At 40.3% G+C, this 27,346-nt stretch overlaps 1 protein-coding gene across 4 annotated transcripts in view; it reads right to left on the reverse strand.

Annotated features, from left to right (window-relative positions):
• Positions 1–6,350: 6,350 nt before the first annotated feature.
• The window catches only part of PTPRE (protein tyrosine phosphatase receptor type E), a 109,246-nt gene continuing 88,250 nt past the window's right edge, over positions 6,351–27,346 (reverse strand). For all 4 annotated transcript variants that reach the window (XM_030030837.2, XM_030030836.2, XM_030030838.2 and 1 more), the window contains 2 exons: positions 23,664–23,799; positions 6,351–11,482 (listed from right to left, as the gene is read on the reverse strand). In XM_030030837.2, coding sequence (XP_029886697.1) covers positions 11,408–11,482; positions 23,664–23,799 — 211 coding nt within the window. In that variant the 3' untranslated portion in view covers positions 6,351–11,407. The remainder of the gene's footprint in view (positions 11,483–23,663; positions 23,800–27,346) is intronic.

Here is a 27,346-nt window from a genome sequence, read left to right on the forward strand (position 1 = left end):
ACTCGGCTGGCTCCCAAATAACACACCTCTTCGGCTGCTGATGTTGCTTGAGCCTCGTGAGAACTCCTCGGGTCAGTAAAAAAAGGTCCAGAATCAGTTTATAGTGCTTCGGCTCAACGTAGGCTTTCTAAACTAATTTCAGCGTCTGTATCTTCTTTCTGCACCGACCTTTTGGTAATGAAAATGTTATTAATTAAAATATCGCTAACCTCCTTTAAAGGAGGAGGGAAAAAAAAAAAAAGGGAGCAAGGATGGGAGGGAGAAAGCAGCAGTATTAAAAATAAAAACTAAAATTAAAAAGTAAAATTAAAAATTAGCATTTTAAGTCCATTTTAATCAGCCATTTACTTACCTTCATTTATCTACAAAAACGGATACCCATCTCTGCTCCCTGACAGGAATCCACTACTAAGACATGAATTTGAGAATCTGTAAGAGAAACCAAGGATCAAGACAAACACTGTTTGTGCTGCTCTGTATTTAAAAACAGAAGGAAAAAAAAAAACACAACACACCTGGCAAGTAACCAGAATTTAGTTCAGTCACACAAAGGCAGAAAGAGCTGTTCCTAGACAAATCCAGTATCATTTACATTCTCATCCTTGATCAGGTTTATATTTTGATATTGCTGTCAAGTGTTTGTATAAATTTAAAAATTAATCTCCAATCAATGAGATAGATAATCTCCTGGTATTAAAAATGAGGAGAAGCCATAATTTGAAAATAGCCAAGGAGAGGAAGGTACCTTTGAATGTAATCTCAGATTAGAAACATTTTTCAGATTGGAAAGGTTTTTAACCATAGCCCTCTCCAGAATACACAAGATAACTCTTCAAAAATTTGTGCAGAAAAATGCAGATTACGCTGAGACTATGCAACTTCTGTCTTTATGTTCAGTTCTTGCAGTTTGAACATTTGCACCAGAGGTCTGAAATTATGAAATATAGGCCCCAAACACCTAATTTTAGTCTCCAGAGACTCCTCTATGTGATGCACAATATTAAGTTTTAAAAGCAAGATACCTATTTGCTTTCTCATTCTTTTTGACGTCCAAGGGAGTCATGAAAGCTTTTGGACTTCTAGAAAAGAGATTGGAAGGTGCTGGTTTCGCCTCCATGAAACAGTATAGGAAAGTGCTTAAAAACAAAGGGAACAGAGATTTGCCAGGCAGCGCATGAAGATTCAGGCAAATTAATGCTCTTCCCCTCCCTGGAAGGCCAATACTGAGGGGGACAGGGAGCAAGACTGTTCTTTTGGCAGCAGTTTGCTCAGACTGCCTGATACCTCATTTTCAGGCCATGGTTCCACAAAAATCTAAGCCAAATTAATCTCTGTTGCTGGAGAAGTAAATAGAAAAGAAATTTAAAATAAGAACAAAACCCAAGTACTTCCAGAAATTCTGAATAATTTGAAAAAAAGGAAGAGCAGTTTACACTTACATATTATATTTAAAATATACCCTGCATAACATACACCAGTCAGTTTGAATTCCTGATATTTCCCCCCTCTATTTCCTAGCCACCAAACATAAACTGGTAACTAACACTTAAACCTGGTTTTTATCTTTTAAGATGACCACAGGAAAAATATCCTGAAGGAGCAGTGTGGGTTCCAACTTGCACAGTATTTTTGATATGCACTATGTTATCAGACACATAAAAGCAAAACATTTCAGTTACCAGACTCCTTCAAAAAGCAAACCTTATTTTTACCATAACTAATTGACAGCAAAGACAGCCTCGCTCAATTCCTTCCTTTCTACCCCAACATCACAGTATCCCCTCCAAGATGGCTGGGGAAATTCCAAGGGAAAATAGACAGTCTGTTGACTGATACCTGATTTTTTTGTTTGTTTTTATAATAAATATGCATTACTGAGATATGGAATCTGGTGACCTTAATTCCAAGTTAAAGTTCTATACATGCATGTGTGGGGGAAAGAGATACAAAGGGAGAAAGGCCTTTTCCAAGGTCATCCAGTCTTTTGTGCTTCAGGGGATAAAATTCTACTATTCAGATCTTTCACAAAGCAGAACATTCCTTTTGATATTACTACTGTTTTATTTAATTATTTACTTTGCCTCAAATACTATTTTATGTGGTATGATGACTTTAGGGTACTTTAGATGTGATACAGTTAGATGTAAGCAGCTTTTTAAATATTATTTTTTTCCTTTGAACTACTCTGAAGTGTTTTTTATAAAATTTGTTGGGGTTTTAATTTAGTTCAGCATATTAAGGCATGACCTTATTATTATACCTTCAGCTTGTCATGATAGCTTTTTGCTACTGGACAATCTTGTATTTAGATGTAAAACATTCAAACAAAATCAGAATTCTAACACTGGGTATCTCTGCTAATAAACAGATATTAAAGTCAGATCCTTCCTGGGTGTTTTTACAAGTGCAGTTATACCTGAACAATTATCTAAACCAAACAGTTTATACCAGTAAAACTCTTTAATTCATTACAGTCTCTACTAGCCCATATCTGATCAAACTGAGCTGGACAGCAAAAGAGCAATTTTGCTGCTATCGTTACATGGGCATTGTCATGTTGACAAGGGCTTCGGTGATTTAAAAAAAAAAAAAAAAAATCTGCAGTATGCCAATAATTGTATATTCTAGCATGACATACAGTGGTTTATTAGCGCACTTACCGCACAGAATCCTGTCACATCCTTTGTGATAAATGTCTCTGCAAGCACAGCAGTGCTTACAGCAAAACACAAATTATAATAAAGGTTTTAAGCATGCCTTTAAATCTGTCTTCAAGAGCAGCAGGGCTTTCTTAAATAGTAGATATACAAATATTTGCAAAAGTAGATCTATAGGAGGGAAAAAATGACATTTTCTTCAAGGTTTAAATTTTCTGTTAGGTTAATTTCTATCTGTGAACATTTAATTTACTAGGAGTACAAGCCGACAAATATATCTGCATAGATGTTGTTGACAGTAAAACTGTCAACTTTCAAAAATGTGTTGAAAAATAGTTTATTTTAAATCTGTCCTTGAATCTGCTTGCTATTTTTTTAGGCATTTTTGACTTATTTGACCAATGAACAGGTAATTAGGAAAAAGCTACTTCACTGAGATCCATCAGTACGGATCTGTGAGCCTTTTCAGGACTTAATGATCAGGCTTATCAGTGGAAGATGGTGACCCAGTAATACAAAAAGGCCCTGAATCATTAAAGCATACTGGGGCTGAAGTCTCGAGCCAAGAGCACAAGAACAACAACAAAATAAAGAGAATGAGAAAAATTAGCATCTTAATTCCTCATATGAAGATCCTTATGCAAGGTTATTTGTTCTAGTTTCTGAACAGGTGGTTTGGAAGCACTTGAATGAATGAAGCTTCTTTCTCACAGATTTGTACTACTAGTGTTTTTTAACTGACAGTCTAAGAAAGCATAAGTTCCAGTTAAAGCTTTTACTAGATCAGGGCTTTTGTAAGGTATATAGGTATTAGGTAAATAAGGAACTAAGTGCAGGCAGCAACTTTAGTACTAGTGAAAGGCCATCACCACCAATCAGCTCTCATTTTTAGAAAATGGAGTTACCTTGGAATACACTAGTGCCCTCTCGATGGAGTTGTAATTTGGCCAGTGGATCCAGAAGACACAGCAGATAAAGGAAGAGAGGCACAAGCAAAACAATCACAATAAGCCTTGCTTCTAGAATTGCCAAAACTAAAAACATTCAGACAGAATTATACCTGGTAAGTGATGACTGAACTGCTAACTTCTAACAAAGAAGTGTTAATGTAGATGTGATTAGCATGAATTCAGTTGCACTGTCATCACAGACGAGTTCTCAATTTTATTTGTGAATTTTTATTGGGCCCTGAAAAAATATATATTTCAGGCTATTCACACTGTGCAAAGCGAAGTCCAGGTATTAGTAAGTTATTGTATGATGAATCTCTGAAAATTTACTGTTTTGCAATAGACTTCCACTCTTAAAATGATGGTTTATTACACTGACACATTATTGCACCTAAGATTTTTTTGAATGCTTGCGTTCATATGCAGAACCCAATTTTGACAAATTATTTTGTGTGAGGAATCTGCATGAGTTTATGAACAAATGGGATATGGTTTCCAAAATGGCTTCTATTCACCTTTAATAAATATTTTGAAATAATACATTTCTCTTTCTGTGGTGAAAAAACACAACATAACAAACTACTACAGGAAAGAAACGGTGAAAGATCAGACTTCTGTATGTGATGTGAAGCACTAATATTTTTACACAAAAACTTCTATATTTCACAAAATCAAAGTTCATCTTGAAAACTAGCTTTCTAATAGGCTGTTTTCACACAGAGCCTTCAAAGACATGAAAGATGACTGGAAAGCAAACTACACAATGTCATGGTGAAATCTATCAGGTTTTAAATGTAAATTAATACTTTGTAGTCCATATCTGGGACTGGGCATGTCTTTGTTCTGTGTCCCTATAACAGTCTCGCCAATTACAAAGTTACAGAACCGGTCACATAATATGTAAGTGTACTGCTCAGCAAGAAATGTATCACTGACAACTCAGGATACTAGAACAGTAAAAACCCTCTCATCTGGTAACAAAATTCTCACTCCAGGAAATTTGCCATTAACTTCAACAGATCACTTTTAATCCTAAAGGTGACCATAAGAGGAGTTTTGCATTGCTCATTCAGCCCTTTTGCACATCTGCTATTTGTGTAAGAGCTAGTGATTTGTAGACTTTTTTATTGTGACCGGGGCAAGATTCCACCATATTCAGCAAATTACATCAACCTCCATTCAAGTATGCAGTCCTCTAACAAGGGAGGAAAGCTATTCCATGTGCTGCTTCCTTGGAAACAGCTTTTACTCAATCCAGGGGCTACCATGTAGTTACCATAAAAATCTCTACCAGAAAATACTTGTATAAAATTTTGAAGCAAGGTAATGTAAAAGCAAAAAAAAAAAAAATATATATATATATATATATTTCATAGAGACCAAGACAGTACTGGTCACTCCAGGCACTCTCACAGGGACCATGAGCAGGACGGAGACAGCCCTCTGGCTGCTCACTCACTCACTGCCTGTTGTACTGAAACACGAAAAATGTGGCCTGCAGCCTATTCTGCTACACCCTGTCTTCTGGTACAAGATCACTGCCACCACGAGCACAAACTGAGCTTCATAACCTGACACTATTGCAACTCTGCTAAATAATTCCTTCTCAAGCTTTTCCAGACCAGTATAGTTTTGCTTTCTTTGTGTTTACCCAACTGGCATTGGGTAGACACAACTACTCTGATCTAAGTCACAACTCAGATCTTTTGTTCAATGTTTATAAATAGTTTGCGTGTGACATTCAGGAAAAGGCTGGAACAATTTCTAATGCAAGGCAAACAGGTGAAAGAAAAAAAAAGATTATTTGTGAAAAGAACTTCCTTGGCAAAGTCTCAACTTGATTAATAATTTAGTAATTCTCCTACTCTGTGCAAAGTAGCACAGAAAATGTATAAAAGAAGCTCTTATTAACCTACCTAAATTACAACATAATCCTTTAATACCTAAGATGAAGAACATTCATGGTGAAGTTCAATTGCTTGAAAAATTCTCAGATGCATTGCACAATTTCTGTATTAAGGAAAGAATAGCTTAGACTTGACATATATGCCCTATACTGAACAAATATGTCTTTGATCTTGCTTATATTGTTTAAATAACCTATTAAAATGAATATATTTCATGAACAGTTTACAGTGAAAGTGTGTTTTTTCTAAAAGCTGAGTTTCTAAAAACAACCATCTTCAGCATCACAAGATGTAAAATGCAAAAACTCGATAAAGAAGCACAAGGTCTTTATGGTATTTCTTTGTAATGTTTAGAAGTAGGAAAAAAAACATGTGCACAGTCTCATCAGATAAGCCAAGAAAAATTAATTGCTGGAGAAGTGCACAATGATAAAATTTAGTTCCTACATGTAATTAAAAAGAATCTGTATATATAAACAAGATTGCAAAAGATAGAGGTTTCATACTTTCTGTATAGTTGTATTATTTCTGTATTCTCCAAGTGAAGTCTTGTGATTCTTCTATTTGGTACAGATTTGTCATTAAAATGGGACATAGTAGAGAACAGCAGGTATCTATTGTGAGGAAAACACTTCCACTCATTGGATCTTAATTATACTGTCACCTTCTCCCTGAAATCTCTTTTTACGAGATGTTAGGAGCAAATAACAAAGCTTTATTATCAATACGGTATCTAAACAGCTGTATGTTGGCTGCTTTACGGAGGTGAGGATCAAGTGATCCCAAGTCCTTTCTACAACTTCAGATTTGTTGTTAATAAAAACACTATGACTGGCTGCATGTTAACAAAGGTGCTTTTTATTGTTGATCTTTAATACAGAAACAGACCAACAGAAGCACACTAAGATGAACACAGGAAGAAAGTCATTCTTCGTCACGTAGCTTGTAATCCCTGTTATTTAGCCTGAATAATCTAAAAACGGTGATTCTACTATACTGCTAGACAGAACCTTATTATACTAGAAATTGTGCAGATCTGTAGTAATCAATAATTACGATTATCAATAATTATGATTATCGATAAGTATTTAAATTAACAAATTATTAATTAATAACTGATTAATACTTAAGATTCTTCTATTTTCTGAAACCACACAAAAGCATCTGTCTGTTCTCACACAAAGTTAACTTTCAGTGGGCTCACAAGCTGTGCATCTTGATATCTGCTAAAAGTATACGATCCAATCACACAAAATATTTTATCAGCTCATCTGGAATTGTAAAAAAAAATTAATAGCTTTTACACATAATGAAAAAGATTACTTGGTACTATTTAGTGTCACAGTAAGAAACAGCAATATTTTCCTGAACACTAATATCCTCAAGGCTCTGTATTTCAGTGTGGTGTATCCCTGCATTTAAAACTCTGCAGGCAAATTCTTGATTAGTAAATCTATCTTTTTGATGAAGCAAAGACATCTCTTCAGGATGTATGTGCTTGCTGTCTTTAGAAAGCAACACTTAAGTTACTACTGCCAAACATGTTGCTACAGTTATTCCTGGATGATTCACAATTTGTGTTGAAAGCAGCATGATTACCAATCGATTGCAAACACTTAAATGTTAGAACAGTGCACAAAAAGTACATGCAAAGTGAAAGTTCTTCCAAACAAGTTTGGAAAAAATAATCAGAAGATTACCTACACTGAAAAGGCACCTCCCAAATGTCAGGTGGCAGGGGTACCAGATGAAACAGGGCTAAAGGGGTCAAACACATAAATGTTGCTTCATTAAATCATACTTGACAAATAACGTTCAATCTTTTCAAATCTCCGTGATATTAGCTCGACACTAGCATTGCAATCTTTCAGCACAGTTACTCCTGGTTTACAGAATGACAACAGTGGGCCATCCTGATTATTTTTGGCACGAGGTCCAATATAAAGCCTGTTAATTGCTGTTAACTAGAGTGGTCTTTCTGTTAATGATGGGTGACACACAGTTGAAAGTTAAGCTACTATTTTTATCTTGGTATGGTACCGTAGTGTACCACAGTACTATTAAAACCTACACACGAAAAACCAGAAAGGTTTCGCGTGCTGCGAGTGAGCTCTCTCCCCTCTCCCTAACCCTCCCATTTTGTGAAATCCCGTCTCCCTCAGAGCCCGAGACCCACTCCTACACCCCGCCGAGCAGCCTGCGATGCAAAAGGGCGCTGGGCTCCCCCGCTCCTCCCCGGCTCTCTCGAAGGGAGCATGACCCCCCGGTTCTTGCAGCTCTGCCCCGCGCTGACGCTTTGCTGGACGGCAGGGCTGGAAGGGCTCGAGCAAAGAGCCACGGTGCTAGGTGCTGTACGAATGTACCGGAGGAACAGCAGTCGTTGAGGTGCTGCAGGGTCAGGCTTTGCATCATCGAACTGATACTCGTCCCATTGCAGCCTTCCCTTACGAGTCATGTCAAAGCTCTGTATTGTCAGGTCTTACTTATTAATACAGCTTGGGAGGACCCGGCCTTTCAACTGCTAGCATGAGTTTATATGCGCTTTATATGCACAGTGCTTCGGTTCCGACATGAATCAGAATATTACTCCCAAATAGCTGCAGATAAGTACTGAAAAATTATTTATCTCGATAATGGATTTCAACTCTTTTAGAATACTTAATTCAAATGAACACACAGTGCAGGAATGAAATTAAAAGATTTAAAGGAAGTAATACAGTTTGAGAATAAAAACGAAGCTTTGTTCTTGCATCAGAATGTATTAGATCTTGCAATTTGCATATACAAATAATTCAGCAACATTCACCGGCATTAAAAACACAGCAAGATCAAATTATAAATGTAATAAAAGAAAATAATAATAGCTGAAACTGTATAATACATACATATATTATAAAGATTTGACAAATTAAATACAATTTGGTTATACAGAAAAGTTTCAATAACTTTACATTAAAAATGGTACGAGGGAAATGAAAACCATTTCAAAATACTGAACACAGGTGGTCAGGCTCATTTTAAAAGTTTAAAAAACTGATACGTAAAAATACCCTAAAAAACACTGGTAATTACAGTATGCATTCTTCTTTAAGGCCCAATTCAGCAAAGCACTTAAGGGATTGCTTCAGGAACAAAGAACCTATGGTACTTAAATGTTTTGTGGAATAGAGATGTCATAAAGCTAATGCTTAAATGCTTAGGTGAACTGGAACTTCTCTTTACACGTGAAAACAGACAGTCAAGTCACATAGTGACCAAAACCACATACAGATCAGAATGTACAACTTCTAATCAACTATTTGGCATTTTAAAGTAACTCCATGCAACATAGGAAAATCGGAAAGAAAAATCATATATATCTATATCAAGGTACAGCTCCCCAGTTACTAGGCTGCTGCAATGAGCAGTCTCTTGACTAAACACAAGAACTGGAAAGCAAGCTTTTCAAATTATAAAAAAAAGTCTTTATGTAGCTATATTTGTGACTTCTGAAATATAAGTATTTCTGTTTCCCCCTAGATCTCTTAATACAGTTAGCAACTAAAATCCGAGTACCCACTTAGTATTTGACGTTTCAGCTTTACTCCATCCCACTACTTGCTGTAACTACGAAGAGCTGCCTGTGCCCTGCGGAACGATCCCCCGTAGTAAACCCCGCGGGGCAGCCGGAGCTCTGCTGCAGCTCCTGCCGCTGTCGGGGGGCCGTGGGTCCCCGCTAACAGCACACCGCGTTGCCGCTGCACGGAGCAGGTTTGCTTTGCGAGGCAACTCTTAATCCAAGCTTTTATTTAAGGGACCCAAAAGGCTGTCCAACAGACAAATTATTTTTCAAATGTAGGCTAAAGATCCTGACCCTGGGATCTAACTGGGACCCTAAAACATGGGGCTTTGGAAAACGGTGGGAATTTCTTTGCATTATTTTCTATCATCATTTAACCTCTCTGAGTCTCCCTGTGCTACAAATGATCATACTGAAAACCCCACTGTATTGGTTTCCATACTGAATTTATTTGATGGCTTTTTAAAATTTGATAAAATTTCAGCATGCAGTAGTAATGTAAACTTACTTAGCATTCGTTTTCGTTACTCAACACTTTCTGCGGCTTGAGTGTATCTTCTCATAGCAACTCACAACAAAGGTTTAGTCTTTAAACAATCTTTTTTAAGTGCATAATTTACTGTACAAATAAATACAGAAGTGCATTGATGGGAAGACGAGAAGCAGTAAATGGCAGTGTTCAGAACAGTGTGCTTAGGAATTTCTAAACTGCACCTTTTGCATTCAGTATGAAATGAAAGGAGAGGTACGAACACCTTCCTGTTCCCTTGCATTGTTACAAAGCATAACGCTATTTGCTATCGGAAATGAAAAATGGTCATGGGATAAAATAGTGCAAGAACAATAGTGAAATGATCAGTGTAAATTGCTTATTTTAAATAAGGCTTTTATGTTTGCATTGAAAAAACCCAACCAACTGGACAAGACAGAACTATTGCATAATAGTTATGTAATTAAAGTACATATTCGCATACTTTGTGCTCATTAATTCATATATGCATTTTAAAGAGTGGAAAAGATATACTTTTTAATTATTCAACATTCGGATGCCCTGTGGTTTTTGGATTTTCTAACCCCCAAGCATATCCTGTTCAGGGCTATGATAAAGACTTTTAAACTTTATTTCACCAATCGTATTATCAGTAGTACTTTCATTAAAAATATATCTATATACACAACCATATACCCCTTTAGATAAAGGAATCATTCCTTTTTTGATAATATATATGGGAGGGTAAGAACGCAGAGGAGCTTTTTGCTACAACACTTCATGTTGCTAGCATTACACTGTTAGTAAAATGGGTTTTTTGTTTTTTTTTCAAAATTTTAGCAAATACTGTTAATAATTCTGTGGAGTCGAATCAAAGAATGAGAGTTCATCTCTCTTGCCTTTTCTCAAAGAAGTGGAAAATTATGCACGTGTATATAGAGAAGCTTTAAATCCATTTCTGACAATGGCTGTAAAGCCTCTTCAAGTAGACAAGTTCAGGTGCTGCAAAATATACTCTTCCGATATGCAAAATATTCTCAAAATAGTGGTAAACTCACATTATTGTCTTTCTAAATTGATTTAAGCTGGTGTAATATTTAGGAAAGAACAAAATAAATGGACTTTGAAAGCTATATTAAATCAAACATTCACATCTGTATTTATACTGATTATATCTTATTGACAGTAAGACTCAAAATAGAACTGCCATCAACCGGGAGGTTCTTAAAAACAGACTTTAAAAGCAGTTATATTTTTCAGTTGGACTGTACATTATTACACATGAAGGGCCACATTCTGATACCTTCATCATTAATAGCACTTCACTCGAACAGTCTCTTTGCCTTCAGTGAGACTATTTGTGAAATAAATTACAAGTAAGCAGGAGCAGGTTATCAGAAAGTGTCCCCAAATAAACATCTATTTTCATAGTGAAGAAAGCTTTATGGTGAAAACATGTTTAGTTTAAACATATGTACCACAATTCACTTTTTTTTAGTATGAAATGTAAATTGCCTGCGTAAAGTTTCAAGAATTGGGAGATAACATTTTTGATAAATATTTATAAGTGGAAAAATTCAAAGAAATAGACCCTCAAGAATTAATTTACTGTTATTTAGAATAAAGATTTCTATACCGTCTTATAGTGATATACTGTATATGAACATTATACTTCGCTTTAGAAGATATTTATATTTAAGAAATAACTTTATACAGCAAACGCAACTTTTAGAGCAAACACAAGGTCATATTTACAGTAAAGTCAACAATCAAAATGACATGGAATAAATTAACAGAATATACAACTATTTATACAGACAAATTAAAAAATAAGGCAGGAATTTTCATTTGAAATTAGCATAATCAGAAAATATGTCGATGAAATCTTGTACCACTCTGTAGCAGAATTCATATTGTTCCTGAAAAACAATGAAAAAGGTATCAAAATGTGCTTTGGTTGCACCGTACAATTACACTGGACAAAATCATACTTATGCAAATCCCACCGTTAAATGCAACACGTTCTAACTTGGACCGGTAGCTAAGGACTAGTCTGTTCTGATTTTTATTTAGCTGTTTATTTTTTCAAATAAAAGCAATGGTACCTCGCTCTTTTGTCAAATACAGGCTGATTGTTGCTCTTCAGTTAAACCGATTTCTTTAAGCTTTCTAGGTGATAGTTCTTAAAACGAATCACTTCTTAGACCTGTCTTCTCATTTAAATGAAGCAGTTTGCCGCACCTGGCTGTTACCCAGCTCACGCTACAGCAAGTAACTCCCCCGTGCATGCCCCGGGGAGCTGGCGGTTTAACTTTGGGCTCCATCTCCTGAGCTTTGCGGCAGAAACTGCACGACCATATAACTTCTGACAATGTAACTCCAAACGTATAGAACATGAAAAAGCCTCTACGTTCATTTTTCTGCCTACGTTAGCCTGCTAGGGAGCCCTCTGCGTCCTAAAGATGGGACACATCTCCGGTGGTGCATTTCTTCCCCCTTTCCAGGCTGATGTAGGAACTCGGGAAGGCTCGCTAGCCCTTAGCATAAGTGTCATGAGTCGGGCGGTTAAGCGACCCTTGGCCGTGCCAGGAACTCTGACACAGCCGAGGCAGGGAGATACGCCGTGCGTCTCAAGGACTCCGGCTGCCCGGCGGAGGCGGGGGACGGGGCAGCGATAGCCAGTTCTCATCGCCGCCTGCAGCCCGTTCTCATAACAACCTTGAGACGTTACAGCCCTCCCCGGCAATCTTGGAGCATCCCGTGTCTCTCTTTCAAGTTATTCGCGGGCAGCCTCGGAATTTTCCAGCGCAGCTGGGATGCCAGCAGTTTGTTGACGACTAAGGTCAATCATCTCCTGAACCTATAAGCAGCGGTGCTGAGCGAGGCCCTTTGAGCTCTCCCGGACCGCGGCGGGCTGCGACCAGCATCTCCCTCCGAGCGGGACGCCTCTCGGAGCTCGCAAACCGGACGGTTTGCGAAAATCGGAGGTCTGTCGCCGAAAGCCGACACGGCCTGGGCTGATTCTCTCCGCTCCTTCAGGCTCGGCCCTTCGCCCGTTGAGAAAGATGCCGAACCATTTGAAGTGAACCTTTTCGCTGACATCGAGGGGAATTTTTAACAGGTATACCTCTTTTACTCTCTTTTACTCTCTTGCATGTGTATCTCCTAGTGTACTAACCTGAATAGACTACGATAAGCATACTATAGCAAGTGTATTATAAGTTACTACTTACAAATTTATATTTAAGTTACTGTTGTGAATTCCATTCAACTCTGAATAAATTTTAGGCTGCTATTATACTCATAATCCCTTTAGATATAAACCGTGGCCCAAGTCTGGGACTAGGAGTCGATCCAGCCGCACCTAGACTCCGACAGGAGTTTAGAAAGCAAGGGGGTCTTCTCCGAACCCCGTGACTCAACGGGAGCGTCTCCCCTACTTTTCCACATTCCCAATCTTTGCACAAATCGCAAGAAATTAATTCTAACTCGATTTTTCTTTGTAATATTTCCTTTTACCCTATTACGTTTTGGTCTCTATATACCTAAGTTTAGTCTAACTTCATTTTCCTGAGTGCATTTCATCCATGTACTAAGTAATAGAGTGAACCTTGCCATTGAATTCTGTGAAGTCGCAGTTCTATATAAATTTCTATTAAATCATTTTCCTATTGCTAATACAATTGGAGGCGATTCTTTAAGCGATCCGAACTCATCTCTCATTCCCACCCCCCACAACAAATTGGCGTAGTCAGCAGGATGGCAAGTAGCATCACTGATTACTTACTAAAACATGGATTTAGTCTGAGTCCCAAATTTTCTGAGGAATGGGCTCGTGATAACTGGCATGATTGGAAGTCCGTGGAAAAACAACTAAAGTCAGCCAGGGGCAATGTGAATGGTGGAAAAGATAACAGAATTATTTGCCAAATGTTAGGCACCTGCTTAGAAGCCGCTTGTCAGTTTAGGAAGAATAGCATTAAAAGAGAAAAGGACCTAAAGGAGGAAATGGAAGGCAGAAAAGCAGCTGAATTAGTACTATCCTTGAAAATTGAGCAGCTGCAGAAACAGTTACAGGAAGAAAAAGAGAAAAAACAGAAGTTAGAGGAAAGGGTTGAAAAGATGCTTATGCAAGCTCCCCGTCCCCTTGACATCGTGCAAATTAGAAAACTGATTGTATCCCCTGAAGAATGGGATGGAAACATATGGGGTGACCCTGATGATAACTATGCAAACCAAAATAATCCTTCATATCCTCCATTTCCTTTAAATTCCCCTGAATATGAGGGCAAGGCCATCACAAAAACAGACAACACCGCTGGACCTCGGGGTGAAGCAGGAGATTGTACCCGAAAAAAAACCCCATTCGATCCAATTCAAATGGCCAATTTACAAGAACGCTACGGCCATAAGCCAGGCGAAACTGAAACTGAATACCTACGGCGAGTGCGTCTAACTGGGGGAGATAGAATCTTCCTTAATGGAGATGAAGCCAATGGATTTGGGGGCCCTGGTGTCTTTTTAAATGCTGGACCCGCACCCCCAAAAGATCCCTACTCGATAACAAGTAGAGTGGCATACTGGGCTGGTGGAAAAGATGTCTTAGAGGGAGGAGAGCCTCTATTAATACCCATCAAATCCTTGAACGAGCTCTCTACAGCTATTACAAAAGCTGCCGCTATTCAGGCCATGAACGAACGTGCCCCTCTTAATGTTCCCATATCAGCAACTGTGGATCCTGACATGCTAAAGCCTCTAATTAAGGGAGCTCCTGCTATGCCTAAACCCTATCTCATTGTAAAAAGAGATGAAATCAGGAGAGACGCAGACTTTAATCCCCTTTTGGCCATAAGAGAAGCCACCGACAACAAGGAAGAGGCCCTAGTGCAAAGAAATCTCCCTGCCTGGGCTACATTGATGCACGACTTCATAAATCAGGGGAGCAAAATGGGCTGGGATAATCTATCTGATGAAACCAAAAAGACAAGTCGTAATGTTAGGCAACCTAAACAATCAATCCAAGATAACCCCCCAATACAGGAACCCACTGATCATCAATCCAGAACTCAGAGATGGAGAGAATTATACAATCAAGCATTGTCACTAGGTATCCCTAGAATTGCAATTCAAAGACAAAGTGCCAGTGCTATTCAGAGTCTAATTCGTGCATTTCAGAAACGTAATGACGAGACTCAGAAAGGAAATGCTCCGAACACTCAGACACCGACTCCTCCTCCAAGAGGGAGTAATACCCCTTTTTCTCCCAAAGATTCGGAAACAAAAAACGAGTAGCACCCAGATGACGATTGGGTCTGTCGGTCCGGCAAGTGGAATCTTATCAACTGATTTATAACAATGGCCCATACATTTTTATTCCAACTGGTCCTCGACAACAATTAGTGACATTCCTAATAGATACGGGAGCACAAATTTCAATCTTAACACAACGTGATGCTGAGAAGCTGGGTGTACGACCCAGACAGCAAAGAGTTAAAATCACTGGAGTAAACGGAGCAAGTGTTCTGTGCCAAACCGCAAAAGTAAATTTATGGCTCCCGGGAGAGAAGCCTGTGTTATCTACTCGCTTTGCTATCAAGACTCACAAAGAAAGTATTTTAGGCTTTGATGTTTTGAACGGCCGAGCCTGGCACTTGCCGGACGGTAGCGTGTGGTCGTTCCGTTCAAACCCCAACCCTGACAAAAAACAGGAGGCTACAGCGCGCGTACTCCGCACAGCCCCTGCACTTCCCGATGGAAAGATCGCTAATGTGCCGCAATACCCGCTTTCTGCTGCGGCACGGAACGGAATTTCTGAGGTAATAACAGATTTAGAGAAAAGACAAATCATCTCTAGAACTCATTCCCCATATAATTCACTCTTCTGGCCAGTCCGTAAGGCGTTTAACAATTGATTATCGGCACTTGAATGCCAGTACAGCCCCGCTAACAGCTGCTGTAGCAAACCTTGCAAACTTAACAGCTACTTCGCAAGCAGCTGCACACCCCTGGATGACGATGTTAGATGTGAAGGACATGTTCTTCATGGTCCTCTTACAGGAAAAAGACAAAGAGAAATTTGCTTTCACTTTGGAAGGTGTACAATACACTTTTAACAGGCTCCCCCAGGGATATAAACATTCTCCCGCAATCGCTCATGCTGCGCTTGCAGAACTTTTACAAACGGCGTCACTCCCCCAGGATGTGGGACTATACTAATATATAGATGATATTCTAATCAGGGGTACTTCCCCTGAGACACTGGGAGAAGCAGCAGCAGCAGGGCGACAGCCACCACACGGAGCAGAGGTTGAGATCCCACCTGAGAAATGTCAAAGACCAGGCAGAGAGGTAAAATTTTTAGGTACTTGGTGGATTGCACGTAGTGCAGCAATTCCACCAGACACCCTAAGTAAAATAAAATAGAACAGTTACAAATGCCCCAATCTAGGAAAGAACTACAACAACTCACGAGTACTATAGGGTACTGGAAAAAACATGTACCTGGATTTTCTATCATTGCTTGCCCACTTTACTCACTTTTACAAAAGGGAAAACCATGGCAATGGAACTCAGAACACAAAGAGGCAGGCAGCTAAAACCTTAATACTGGAATTAAAAACATACCAATCACTGGGACCGATTCACCCCCACGATCCTGTTATAGCAGAACGGCGTTTTGCAGAACATGGTACTTATTGTAATCTGTTTCAAACTGGCCCTAAGGGACCCAAGAGACCTTTACTGTTTAGCTCAACTGCATTTAAAGAAACGGAGCAGAGACACTCTGAGCGGGAAAAAGGACTTTTGCCTCTAACCCGAGCAGTTAAACGAGTTGAGAAAATGCATCAGGGGCAACCTGTTCAGACTAGAAGGCCATTTAATCTGCTAGATACAATCCTATAAGGAACTGCTCTCCCAGAAGGAATTGCACCAAAAATCACCATCAGGACATGGTGTGCATACCTGGGAGGAGTAGCAGATGAAATGCAATTGACTGAAGGACAACAAAAATTTCCAAATTCATCATAAAGGGGTAACCCGTTCGGCCTTCCCCACCGAAACTTTTCTTTCTTTTCTTTTTCAGGAGAAAATGGATCTGTATGGACAGCAACAACTATGGCAGTTTATCCCCAGTTTGCTCTCAGTTTTTCTCTTAATTAGGATAAGTATAATCCCTTTGGTCCAGACACGAGACCCTTGGGACCATGCCCTACTAAATTATAATGGAAGCATTGGAATGACACCAGAAAATAAGGCAAACCTGAACCTTGCTACCTTGGTCATACATGGAGTTGAGGTATATCTAAAAGATACATGGAAATGGGAGACATTAGATGTAAAAGGATTTAGGGTATCTCACAATAGTAACAACATTCAACAGATACTACCACTTCAGACCTTAAGAGGAGAGGAAATAAAAACAGGGTGTCGAGCAATCAATGGGTCTACCCACCAAAAAAACCACAGAAATCAAAATATACTACACTAATTTTTCTAAACCAAAAACCAATCAGAAATCTTGCCATGAGGTCTCAGAACCAGACTGCTGGTACAATTTCACTTTCACACAACCTGTACTCGCACTCTGCTTCTGGGGTAGACATGGTGTGGAACTATTGTTTGATTTTATCATTAGCGAATGCGACTTCGGGAGCTCATGTACGACGGGGTGGCCATGGGCTGATGCACACATACTTTTTGACACACCTGTGCCCAATCTAAATTTATCTGTGATAACACTACACAATAACAACTGGATGGCAATAAACAGGAGATGCTGGAAGCCACTGTGCAGCAGGATAGCTATGACTTAGTCGCCATCACAGAAACGTGGTGGGACGACTCCCATGACTGGAGTGCTGCAATAGATGGCTATAAGCTCTTCCAAAGGGATAGGCAAGGAAGGAGAGGTGGTGGGGTGGCTCTCTGTGTTAGGGAGGGTTTTGATTGTACAGAACTACACGATTGTGACGATAAGGTTGAGTGCTTATGGGTAAGGATCAGGGGGAAGGGCCAACAAGGCAGATATCGTGCTGGGAGTCTCTTATAGACCACCCAACCAGGTTGAAGAGACAGATGAAACATTCTACAAGCGGCTGGCAGTAGTCTCATGGTCGTGTGCCCTTGTTCTTGTGGGAGATTCAACTTTCCAGATGTCTGCTGGAAATACAACACAGCAGAGAGCAAGCAGTCCAGGAGGATCCTGGAGTGTGTGGAAGAGAACTTCCTGACACAGCTGGTAGGTGAGCCAACCAGGGGAGGAGCCTTGCTCGACCTACTGTTTACAAGCAGGGAAGGACTGGTGGGAAATGGGGTGGTCGGAGGCCGTCTTGGGCTTAGCGACCATGAAATGATAGAATTCTTGATTCTTGATGAGGTAAGGGAGGGGGTCAGCAAAACCACCACTATGGATTTCCAGAGGGCTAACTTTGGCCTGTTCAGGACACTGGCTGAGAGAGTCCCTTGGGAGACAGTCCTGAAGGGCAAAGGGGTCCAGGAGGGATGGACATTCTTCAAGAAGGAAATCTTAAAGGCTCAGGAGCAGGCTATTCCCATGTGCCGCAAGATGAACCGCCGGGGAAGACAACCGGCCTGGCTGAACAGGGAGCTTTTGCTGGGACTCAGGAAAAAAGAGAGTTTACCATCTTTGGAAGAAAGGGCAGGTAACTCAGGAAGAGTACAGGGATCTTGTTAGGTCATGCAGAGAGGAAATTAGAAAGGCAAAAGCTCAGCTAGAACTCAATCTGGCCACTATTGTAAGGCACAACAAAAAATGTTTTTACAAATATGTTAACAAAAAGAGAGCCAAGGAGAATATCCATCCTTTATTGGATGCAGAGGGGAACATTGCCACCAAAGATGAGGAAAAGGCTGAGGTACTTAATGCCTTCTTTGCCTCAGTCTTTAATAGTGACACCAGTTATCCTCAGGGTACTCAGCCCCCTGAGCTGGAAGACAGGGACAGAGAGCAGAATATACCCCCCATAATCCAGGAGAAAATAGTTAGTGACCTACTACACCGTCTGGACACTCATGAGTCTATGTGACCAGATGGGATCCATCCGAGAGGTATTGAGGGAGCTGGTGGAGAAGCTTGCCAAGCCACTTTCCATCATTTATCAGCAGTCCTGGTCAACAGGGGAGGTCCCAGAAGACTGGAGGCTGGCCAATGGGACGCCCATTTACAAGAAGGGTCGGAGGGAGGATCCGGGGAACTACGGGCCTGTCAGCCTGACCTCGGTACCAGGGAAGATTACGGAGCGGTTCATCTTGAGTGCACTCACATGGCATGTGCAGGACAACCAGGGGATCAGGCTCAGCCAGCATGGGTTCATGAAAGGCAGGTCCTGCTTGACCAACCTGATCTATGACCAGGTGACCCGCCTAGTGGATGAGAGGAAGGCTGTGGATGTTGTGTACCTGGTCTTCAGCAAGGCCTTTGACACTGCCTCTCATGGCACACTCCTTGAGAAGCTGGCGGCTCATGGCTTAGACAAATGTACTCTTCGTTGGGTGAAAAACTGGCTGGATGGAGAGCCCAGAGGGTTGTGGTGAACAGAGTTACATCCAGTTGGTGGCGACTCACAAGTGGTGTTCCTCAGGGCTCAGTATTGGGGCCAGTTCTGTTTAATATCTTTATCAATGATTTGGATGAAGGGATTGAGTGCAACCGCAGCAAGTTTGCAGATGACATCAAGTTGGGCGGGAGGGCTGATCTGCTGGAGGGTAGGAAGGCTCTACAGAGGGATCTGGACAGGCTGGATTGATGGGCTGAGGCCAGTTGTATGAGGTTCAACAAGACCAAGTGCCGGGTCAAGAACTTGGGTCACAACAACCCCAGCTGGAAAGCTGCTCGGCAGAGAAAGACCTGGGGGTGCTGGTCGGCAGCTGGCTGAGTATGAGCCAGCAGTGTGCCCAGGTGGCCAGGAAGGCCAACGGCATCCTGGCCTGCATCAGAAATAACGTGTCCAGCAGGAGGAGGGAGGTGATTGTCCCCCTGTACTGGGCACTGGTGAGGCCACACCTCGAGTCCTGTGTTCAGTTTTGGGCTCCTCACTGCAGGACAGACATGGAGGTGCTGGAGCGTGTCCAGAGAAGGGCAACCAAGCTGGTGAGGGGCCTGGAGCACAAGTCTTGTGAGGAGCGGCTGAGGGAACTGGGGCTGTTTAGCCTGGAGAAAAGGAGGCTGAGGGGAGACCTGATCGCTCTCTACAGCTACCTGAAAGGAGGGTGTAGCGAGGTGGGTGCTGGTCTCCTCTATCAAGTAACTAGTGATAGGACGAGAGGAAATGGCCTCAAGTTGCGGCAGGAGAGGTTTAGATTGGATATTAGGAAAAATTTCTTTACTGAAAGGGTTGCCAGGCATTGGAACAGGCTGCCCAGGGAAGTGTTGGAGTCACCATCCCTGGAGGTGTTCAAAAAACGTGTAGACGTGGCACTTCAGGACATGGTTTAGTGGGCATAGGGGTGTTGGGTTGACGGTTGGATTCAATGATCTTAAGGTCTTTTCCAACCCAAATGATTCTATGATTCTAACAACATCTTTTGTGGGCAGGAATGGATGATTAAAGCAAAAAATGAAAATCAACAAATTCTATCTTTAAAAAGAGCTAAGGGAGATACCATTTCAAGAGGATGCTGAATTGAAAATCACACTAGATGTATGACATCAGCTTTATACATCACTGTAAACTACACCAAGGGAAGACACAGCATACATACCTGTCCTTTTAAACACGTATGTTCATTCAGCACATATGTGTTTGTGGACAGACTTCAACTCTCATTCTGACCTAGGCCTTCAATTCAGGATTGAAATCGAACAACCAAATTTACCGACACAGCCCCCCCTCAAACAATGTCTCCTCATAATCATAATACTGGCATCTAAGCAATTTCACTTATGACCATACCACCAGTAAAGCCACAGCTTTTGTTTTGACAACACGCAATGCTTTGGTATACACCATATACCTAATCGTTGCGCTGGGATTAAATCACCCCGGAACTATACTCTATCCAATGGAACATAGACCATGGGCCCTACGAAAAGAAAACAAATGGCAAACTATTGATATAGATGCATGCATTGTACGGGAATACCAGAGATTCATTTGCGAAAGTAATACCATTAAGGCTCAAGACGTTTGTCTTGACACTGAACAAAATGTTTGTCATTTTGAAATACATCCTGATGAAACTCCTGAAACTGTACTCATGTATGTTGGAAACAGATGTGTTTGTATGAGAACCCTTTGTGATTCTATACTTATAGACAATACCACCGTGGAGATGCGTAATGACTCAAATATCTGTGTTTGTAATTTTATGAAAATTGTAGGATGCAATTTTAACTACTCAGCTCCTGTCACGACTTAATTGCTACAATCAAACTACACAGCTTACCATGACTTACTGCCTACCCCCATTGGAATGAATCTTACATTGGTGAGAAAACTGCTACAACAGGATGACCTGAATCAATTGCTAACACGAATTCGAGACAATGGACGAAAAAACCCCTAATGACTGTCCATCATGATGCAGAAAACATACACCATATCCTGGAAAGAGTGAAGAGAGATGGAGAACAACACTGGTGGGATAACTTATTCGGAAGGTAACCGACAACAACAAGAACTTTCAATCGAACGTTACAGCCTGTGATAATTTTACTCGTTTCTGTTATATTATGATTGTTGTTAAACTTTGTTCTATATATTAGAATGTGGAGGACAGTCAGACAAACATCACTGTCACAGAAACCTCCTCGCATATATAAGATTGCTTAATTATATCTATCAAACATTTAGAATTAAGCAAACCTACAAAAAATTTCCCTCAAATTACAATTGGAACATGGCATTGATCTGTTTATAGTCACGGAGGCAAGAGGCGACCACACCGCCACTCTGTGAGAGGGAGATGGATTGACTTTTGTCACGGGGTGGAATGCGGTGGTGCATTTCTTCCCCCTTTCCAGGCTGATGTAGGAACTCGGGAAGGCTCGCTAGCCCTTAGCATAAGTGTCATGAGTCGGGCGGTTAAGCGACCCTTGGCCGTGCCAGGAACTCTGACACAGCCGAGGCAGGGAGATACGCCGTGCGTCTCAAGGACTCCGGCTGCCCGGCGGAGGCGGGGGACGGGGCAGCGATAGCCAGTTCTCATCGCCGCCTGCAGCCCGTTCTCATAACAACCTTGAGACGTTACAGCCCTCCCCGGCAATCTTGGAGCATCCCGTGTCTCTCTTTCAAGTTATTCGCGGGCAGCCTCGGAATTTTCCAGCGCAGCTGGGATGCCAGCAGTTTGTTGACGACTAAGGTCAATCATCTCCTGAACCTATAAGCAGCGGTGCTGAGCGAGGCCCTTTGAGCTCTCCCGGACCGCGGCGGGCTGCGACCAGCATCTCCCTCCGAGCGGGACGCCTCTCGGAGCTCGCAAACCGGACGGTTTGCGAAAATCGGAGGTCTGTCGCCGAAAGCCGACACGGCCTGGGCTGATTCTCTCCGCTCCTTCAGGCTCGGCCCTTCGCCCGTTGAGAAAGATGCCGAACCGTTTGCAGTGAACCTTTTCGCTGACATCGAGGGGAATTTTTAACAGGTATACCTCTTTTACTCTCTTTTACTCTCTTGCATGTGTATCTCCTAGTGTACTAACCTGAATAGACTACGATAAGCATACTATAGCAAGTGTATTATAAGTTACTACTTACAAATTTAGATTTAAGTTACTGTCGTGAATTCCATTCAACTCTGAATAAATTTTAGGCTGCTATTATACTCATAATCCCTTTAGATATAAACCGTGGCCCAAGTCTGGGACTAGGAGTCGATCCAGCCGCACCTAGACTCCAACAGGAGTTTAGAAAGCAAGGGGGTCTTCTCCAAACCCCGTGACTCAACGGGAGCGTCTCCCCTACTTTTCCACATTCCCGATCTTTGCACAAATCGCAAGAAATTAATTCTAACTCGATTTTTCTTTGTAATATTTCCTTTTACCCTATTACATTTTGGTCTCTATATACCTAAGTTTAGTCTAACTTCATTTTCCTGAGTGCATTTCATCCATGTACTAAGTAATAGAGTGAACCTTGCCATTGAATTCTGTGAAGTCGCAGTTCTATATAAATTTCTATTAAATCATTTTCCTATTGCTAATACAATTGGAGGCGATTCTTTAAGCGATCCGAACTCATCTCTCTCTCATTTCCCCCCCCACGACAACATCCTGATCTTCTAGGCATGCTGAAACGCCTTTGACATGATTTGCTGGATTACAAAATCTGTAACAACACTGATAATAAATGGAATTGGCATCTGAATTCACTCATGCTGGAAAGCAGAGTTTAACAGAAGCCTTTCTGCAGGCTCAGCTGGGAATATCTGTGTCAATTATACCCTGAACTAACATTATTAAATCACAGAGCCAGAACCCCAAAAGAAATATTTCATCCCTGTCTCAGCATAACTCTGGACAATCCAGTTCTACTTCTTCAACCCCTTTCTTCCTATCTGTAGCGTGGACAAAACATCTACCTGAAAAAGGTGTTGTGAGATAATTGTTTCTAAAGAAGTTTCAAATTACCGGATGGAAGCTGCTATCAAAATACAAAATATCAGCATTTTTATATATTTTCCAAAAACATAAGTCTCAAAAAACCTTATTCAATAGGGAGAAGTGTCTGGACCAAGCTTCATATATTACTTGTAGGTGACTGTAAAGAAGTCAAAGACATTTCTCCCTTTCAGTGACTAACTGCAAGCCAGTTTAAGCGCAGACATTTTAAGGTTAGAAAGAACAACTGATACACAGCTTAAAAGGCATTTACTTTATATGTTTTATCATCTGCAACACTGAGAAGATTTTGGTTTAGCTGCCTCCAGTTCCTAAAAGATGCAGGATGTTTAACCAAGTTGTATTTTTAGAAATGCTATTAAAAAAAAAATTCTGTAAAAATACAGATTTCTGATAATACCTTGTACATATATAGCAATGATACATAATTTATTTCAACCTGCAAAAAAATCCTTTGTTCTCCTCCCACAGAATATTTACAAACATACATCCTTTGACAAAGATCCAGATTGTTAAATATCATACCAGTGTTTGCACCATATGTGGCCTTTGCAGTCTTAAGCTCTTCACAGCTTGAAATACATCTAAGAGCCCTTCAGCCTTCACTCGTTCCAGAATGTTGCTGAGTGCTATGAAGGTACCTGTTCTTCCAGCGCCAGCACTGCAACGTAAACACATTTGCTTACCATACAGTAGGATAAAAATGTTAGAAGAGAAATAATAGTGATATAGAATAGCCAAATACTACTATTAGCCAACTTCTATTTTTTTTTTTTTTTGCTTATTTTGTCACCTCAGCTATGCTAGAAGGGAGCCAGAATTAATGGAAATTAACTCGGAGCCAGGCTGGAACGAATAAAGGCTCGTTAGTGACAGCTTCTGTACACAAGCAGCAGATCCTGAGCTGGCTGCGGCAGCACGTGGACCCCCTCAGCCAAAGCCTGGGACTCAAATAATGAACTGGCAAAGCTGCTTACTCAAATCTGCATTCGCTTTCAACAAAGACAACTTTCGGTGCTCCCACACTCTGCTTTGGGTTTTAATCTTGATGGGGGAGAACACAATCTTTAGACTTTCAGTTGCAAAACTTGGTTATAATGCAAAGAAGCACTGTGCAACCAAACCCCCATTTTTCTATTAGGTTTTGATTTATACTTCTGCATGGTGGACAGATACAAAAGCATTATTATTATTATTATTATTATTATTACTCCTCCTCCTCCAAAGCAGTTTGATGGAAAATGTCCTATCCAACTGTAATGATTTTAATGACTCTTAGGATCTTAAACACACGTATTAATATAAGGACAAACCAAAGCAAGACTACATATGAGGCTATAGTACACACAAGAAACTAAAATCAACTGTTCTGCCTCTGTCTTGACTACAATAAGCAACCTAAGGTACTCCAAAGTAACTGTGGTTTCTTTTGTTTCAGTATGTTTGACTCAGTATTTTGTCCTTACATCTGTTTCAGATCACAATTCTGTGGAACCAAAATATATTTCAGTAATTATTATCTGATTTATTATGCTTAACTCTAGAGAAAAAAAAAAATAAAAAAGAGATTTCTTTCTCTCACCCAATCGCACTAATAAGGAACTACTTGACACCAAAACAGTGGTTGTGCACTTGAAGGCCAATAGCTTTGATAGGGAATAGTTACTAAAACCAGGATGGGATTGGGATATTGGCAATCAGTGCTAAGATGGAATGGAAGGTTCACTGATTGCTGAATAAAGATGAACACAATATTTATTAAATTTAAAATTTTCACGTGTTTTAACTGTAAGTAGGTGAATTGTAATCACCTGTCATTGCTTCTACCTTATTTCTATCAAATACAACAAAAATCTGAGAAGCACAAGCCTTATGAAAAGATAAAGTGCAGATGCGTGTATCCTCAGCTGGATACGTTAAAAGTTTCGTTGGAGGAAAAATGAACAGGTACAAGGTATTAGATGTGTCATTCCCTTTAGACAATTACTTTTATCAAATTAAAGACAAATACAAAATCGAAAAGGGTTCAGATTTATTTGTAATTAGTTAATTACTAATCTCTACTAGCCATCCGTGGTTTCTAGAGTAACCCATGAGTGATGCACTTTGGCATAGGTCTACAACTATCAAAAGATGAGGACGTGAAGACATAAAGTAAACCTGTACACACTCATCATCACACACGTTGCTTATTCATTTATGCCTAGGAAGTGGGAGATATGCATTGCTTTGCACTCCATTTTTAATGCTTGTGCTAGGCTCATTCTCCTTTTTTTTCTGAAAACAAGCTTTTAGCAAATCCTTAAAGCCCATACAAGTTGGGGGTTTTTAATTAATTTAAGAATTTTTAGTATGGATGCATGGAAAACTAAACTGCATTTGAAATGCAGGAGAAAATATGTATTGTCTCATGGGAACACAGCACTACTCTTTGCATACTTGCTTCTCTTTCTGCAATTCCCTCAAAAAAAAGTTAAGAAAGATAACTTTTAAATTTGACTCAAACTTCATTTCTTGAGACAGAAAGTTCAAAGGCAAAGAACACGCAGAATGGGCAAAGACTGGGCAAAAGACAGAAGTAAGGTATCTCTAAATAACACAGCAGCCTTGCATAGTTTATTAGAGTGCAGAAGGGAGGAGATAGTGAAGAGAGAAAAAGCGTGGGCAGCCATGAACTAAACAGAAGGCAGCTGCAGACACACACTGGAAGAGAAGGGAGTTAGGATTTAGAACAGATTGGCTTTCAGTTCTGTTGGCAACTCAGTTAGGAAAACCCTTCTAAACTATTTAGGGTTATGTCTTGATTCTAGTTAAGAATTATCTTTTTTAGCAGCTCCTTAAACTGTTTGTAAATAGTCAGAAAAAATGAACAGAAGTTTTCACAGGTTCATGTGAACACTCTAAGAAATCAGTCTTAGACTTGAAATGTGTTATTCATAAGGTTACATTCATTTATATTTGAAGGCTCTAGTATGACTTCACGGAGAAGTTCAAGTAACTCAAAAGCTGTGACGTACAGGCTGCCCAAGTTGGGACAGGGGAGAATTCTCAACGTTAAAAATCCTAGAATACCTTGTGTGGTTTGGGTTTTATTTTCTTGTTTAATCCATTTTAAAATGATTGCAGTAGACTTAAAAAACAAAAATCTAGGTGAAATGCATGCCAAATGATTAAGCTAAGGCTTCACAGAGGCTGCAGGTCTAAAAGCTTGAAAAAGCAGAAGCAAGATATACCTCAGATAGTTCTTGTGCACCTAATTTGTGCATACCAAAGACATTAGTTTTTATCTCTTATTTTACCAGCTAGAACTCCCTGATATTTTACCCACTTTTAATTATTCAGAATTTTAACTCTCTAGCAAGAAGTGGCTGTTAAAATCTGCCAAATTGCAGAATCAAACACAAAATGTCATCGCCCTCGAGTGCAGCCACCACGGGGTGGGAGAACCCACAGTCCCCTCGGGAAAACGTATGAAAACAGCAAAGAGCAAAATACTTCCGAAGTAAGGAGGACAGAGTTTTAGCAATGAATATGCATTGGTACAAGATCATGTCCCAAAGCACAACAAATCCGAGTCCTGGCTCAAGTTCTCAAGATCTCTTTGCTTTCAACAGCGCTTGAAAAATACAGGTGATGTTGCAGGCAGCCAAACACAAACCATAGTTCTCAGAGACTGAGACAGCACCTTTGAAACTCAAATCAGAGCAAAATAAAAGTCAGTATATGCTGCAGAGAACAGCTGTAATATGCCCATTCCTATTTCTAACTCTAGTAGAGCAAGCAGACAGGTTCTTCTATCAAAATACTTCCAAATGGTCAGTGAGTCTACTTCCATGTAGATAATGCTACAAGAACAATTTGAGTGTCACATAAATCAATATAGCTTTTTTTTTCTTTTCAGAAGAAAAAAATAATCAGTCACTCATTCAAAAACAGATGGATATTCTCTGAAATGCAGGAAAAATCCAGAAGCAGCATCATATTATCTAGCTCACTGACAAAAGGTTGGGCAAGCTTATCCACACGGTAGTCAGTCGTAAGGGGTCTCTATCACAGCGTAGGTGCCAAGCTTTCTTAATAGTGGGATCACAGACAGGTAGAGAAAATATCAGAATTAATATAACTGATGGTTTTAGCTAAAAAGATGCCAGGAACTTGACCTCCATGTATTGCTAGAAGATGACCAATGGTCCAGCAAAACCAGTTTA

This window comes from Aquila chrysaetos, chromosome 11 (genome assembly GCF_900496995.4).
Source record: "Aquila chrysaetos chrysaetos chromosome 11, bAquChr1.4, whole genome shotgun sequence".
NCBI classification, from domain to species: Eukaryota; Metazoa; Chordata; class Aves; order Accipitriformes; family Accipitridae; genus Aquila; species Aquila chrysaetos.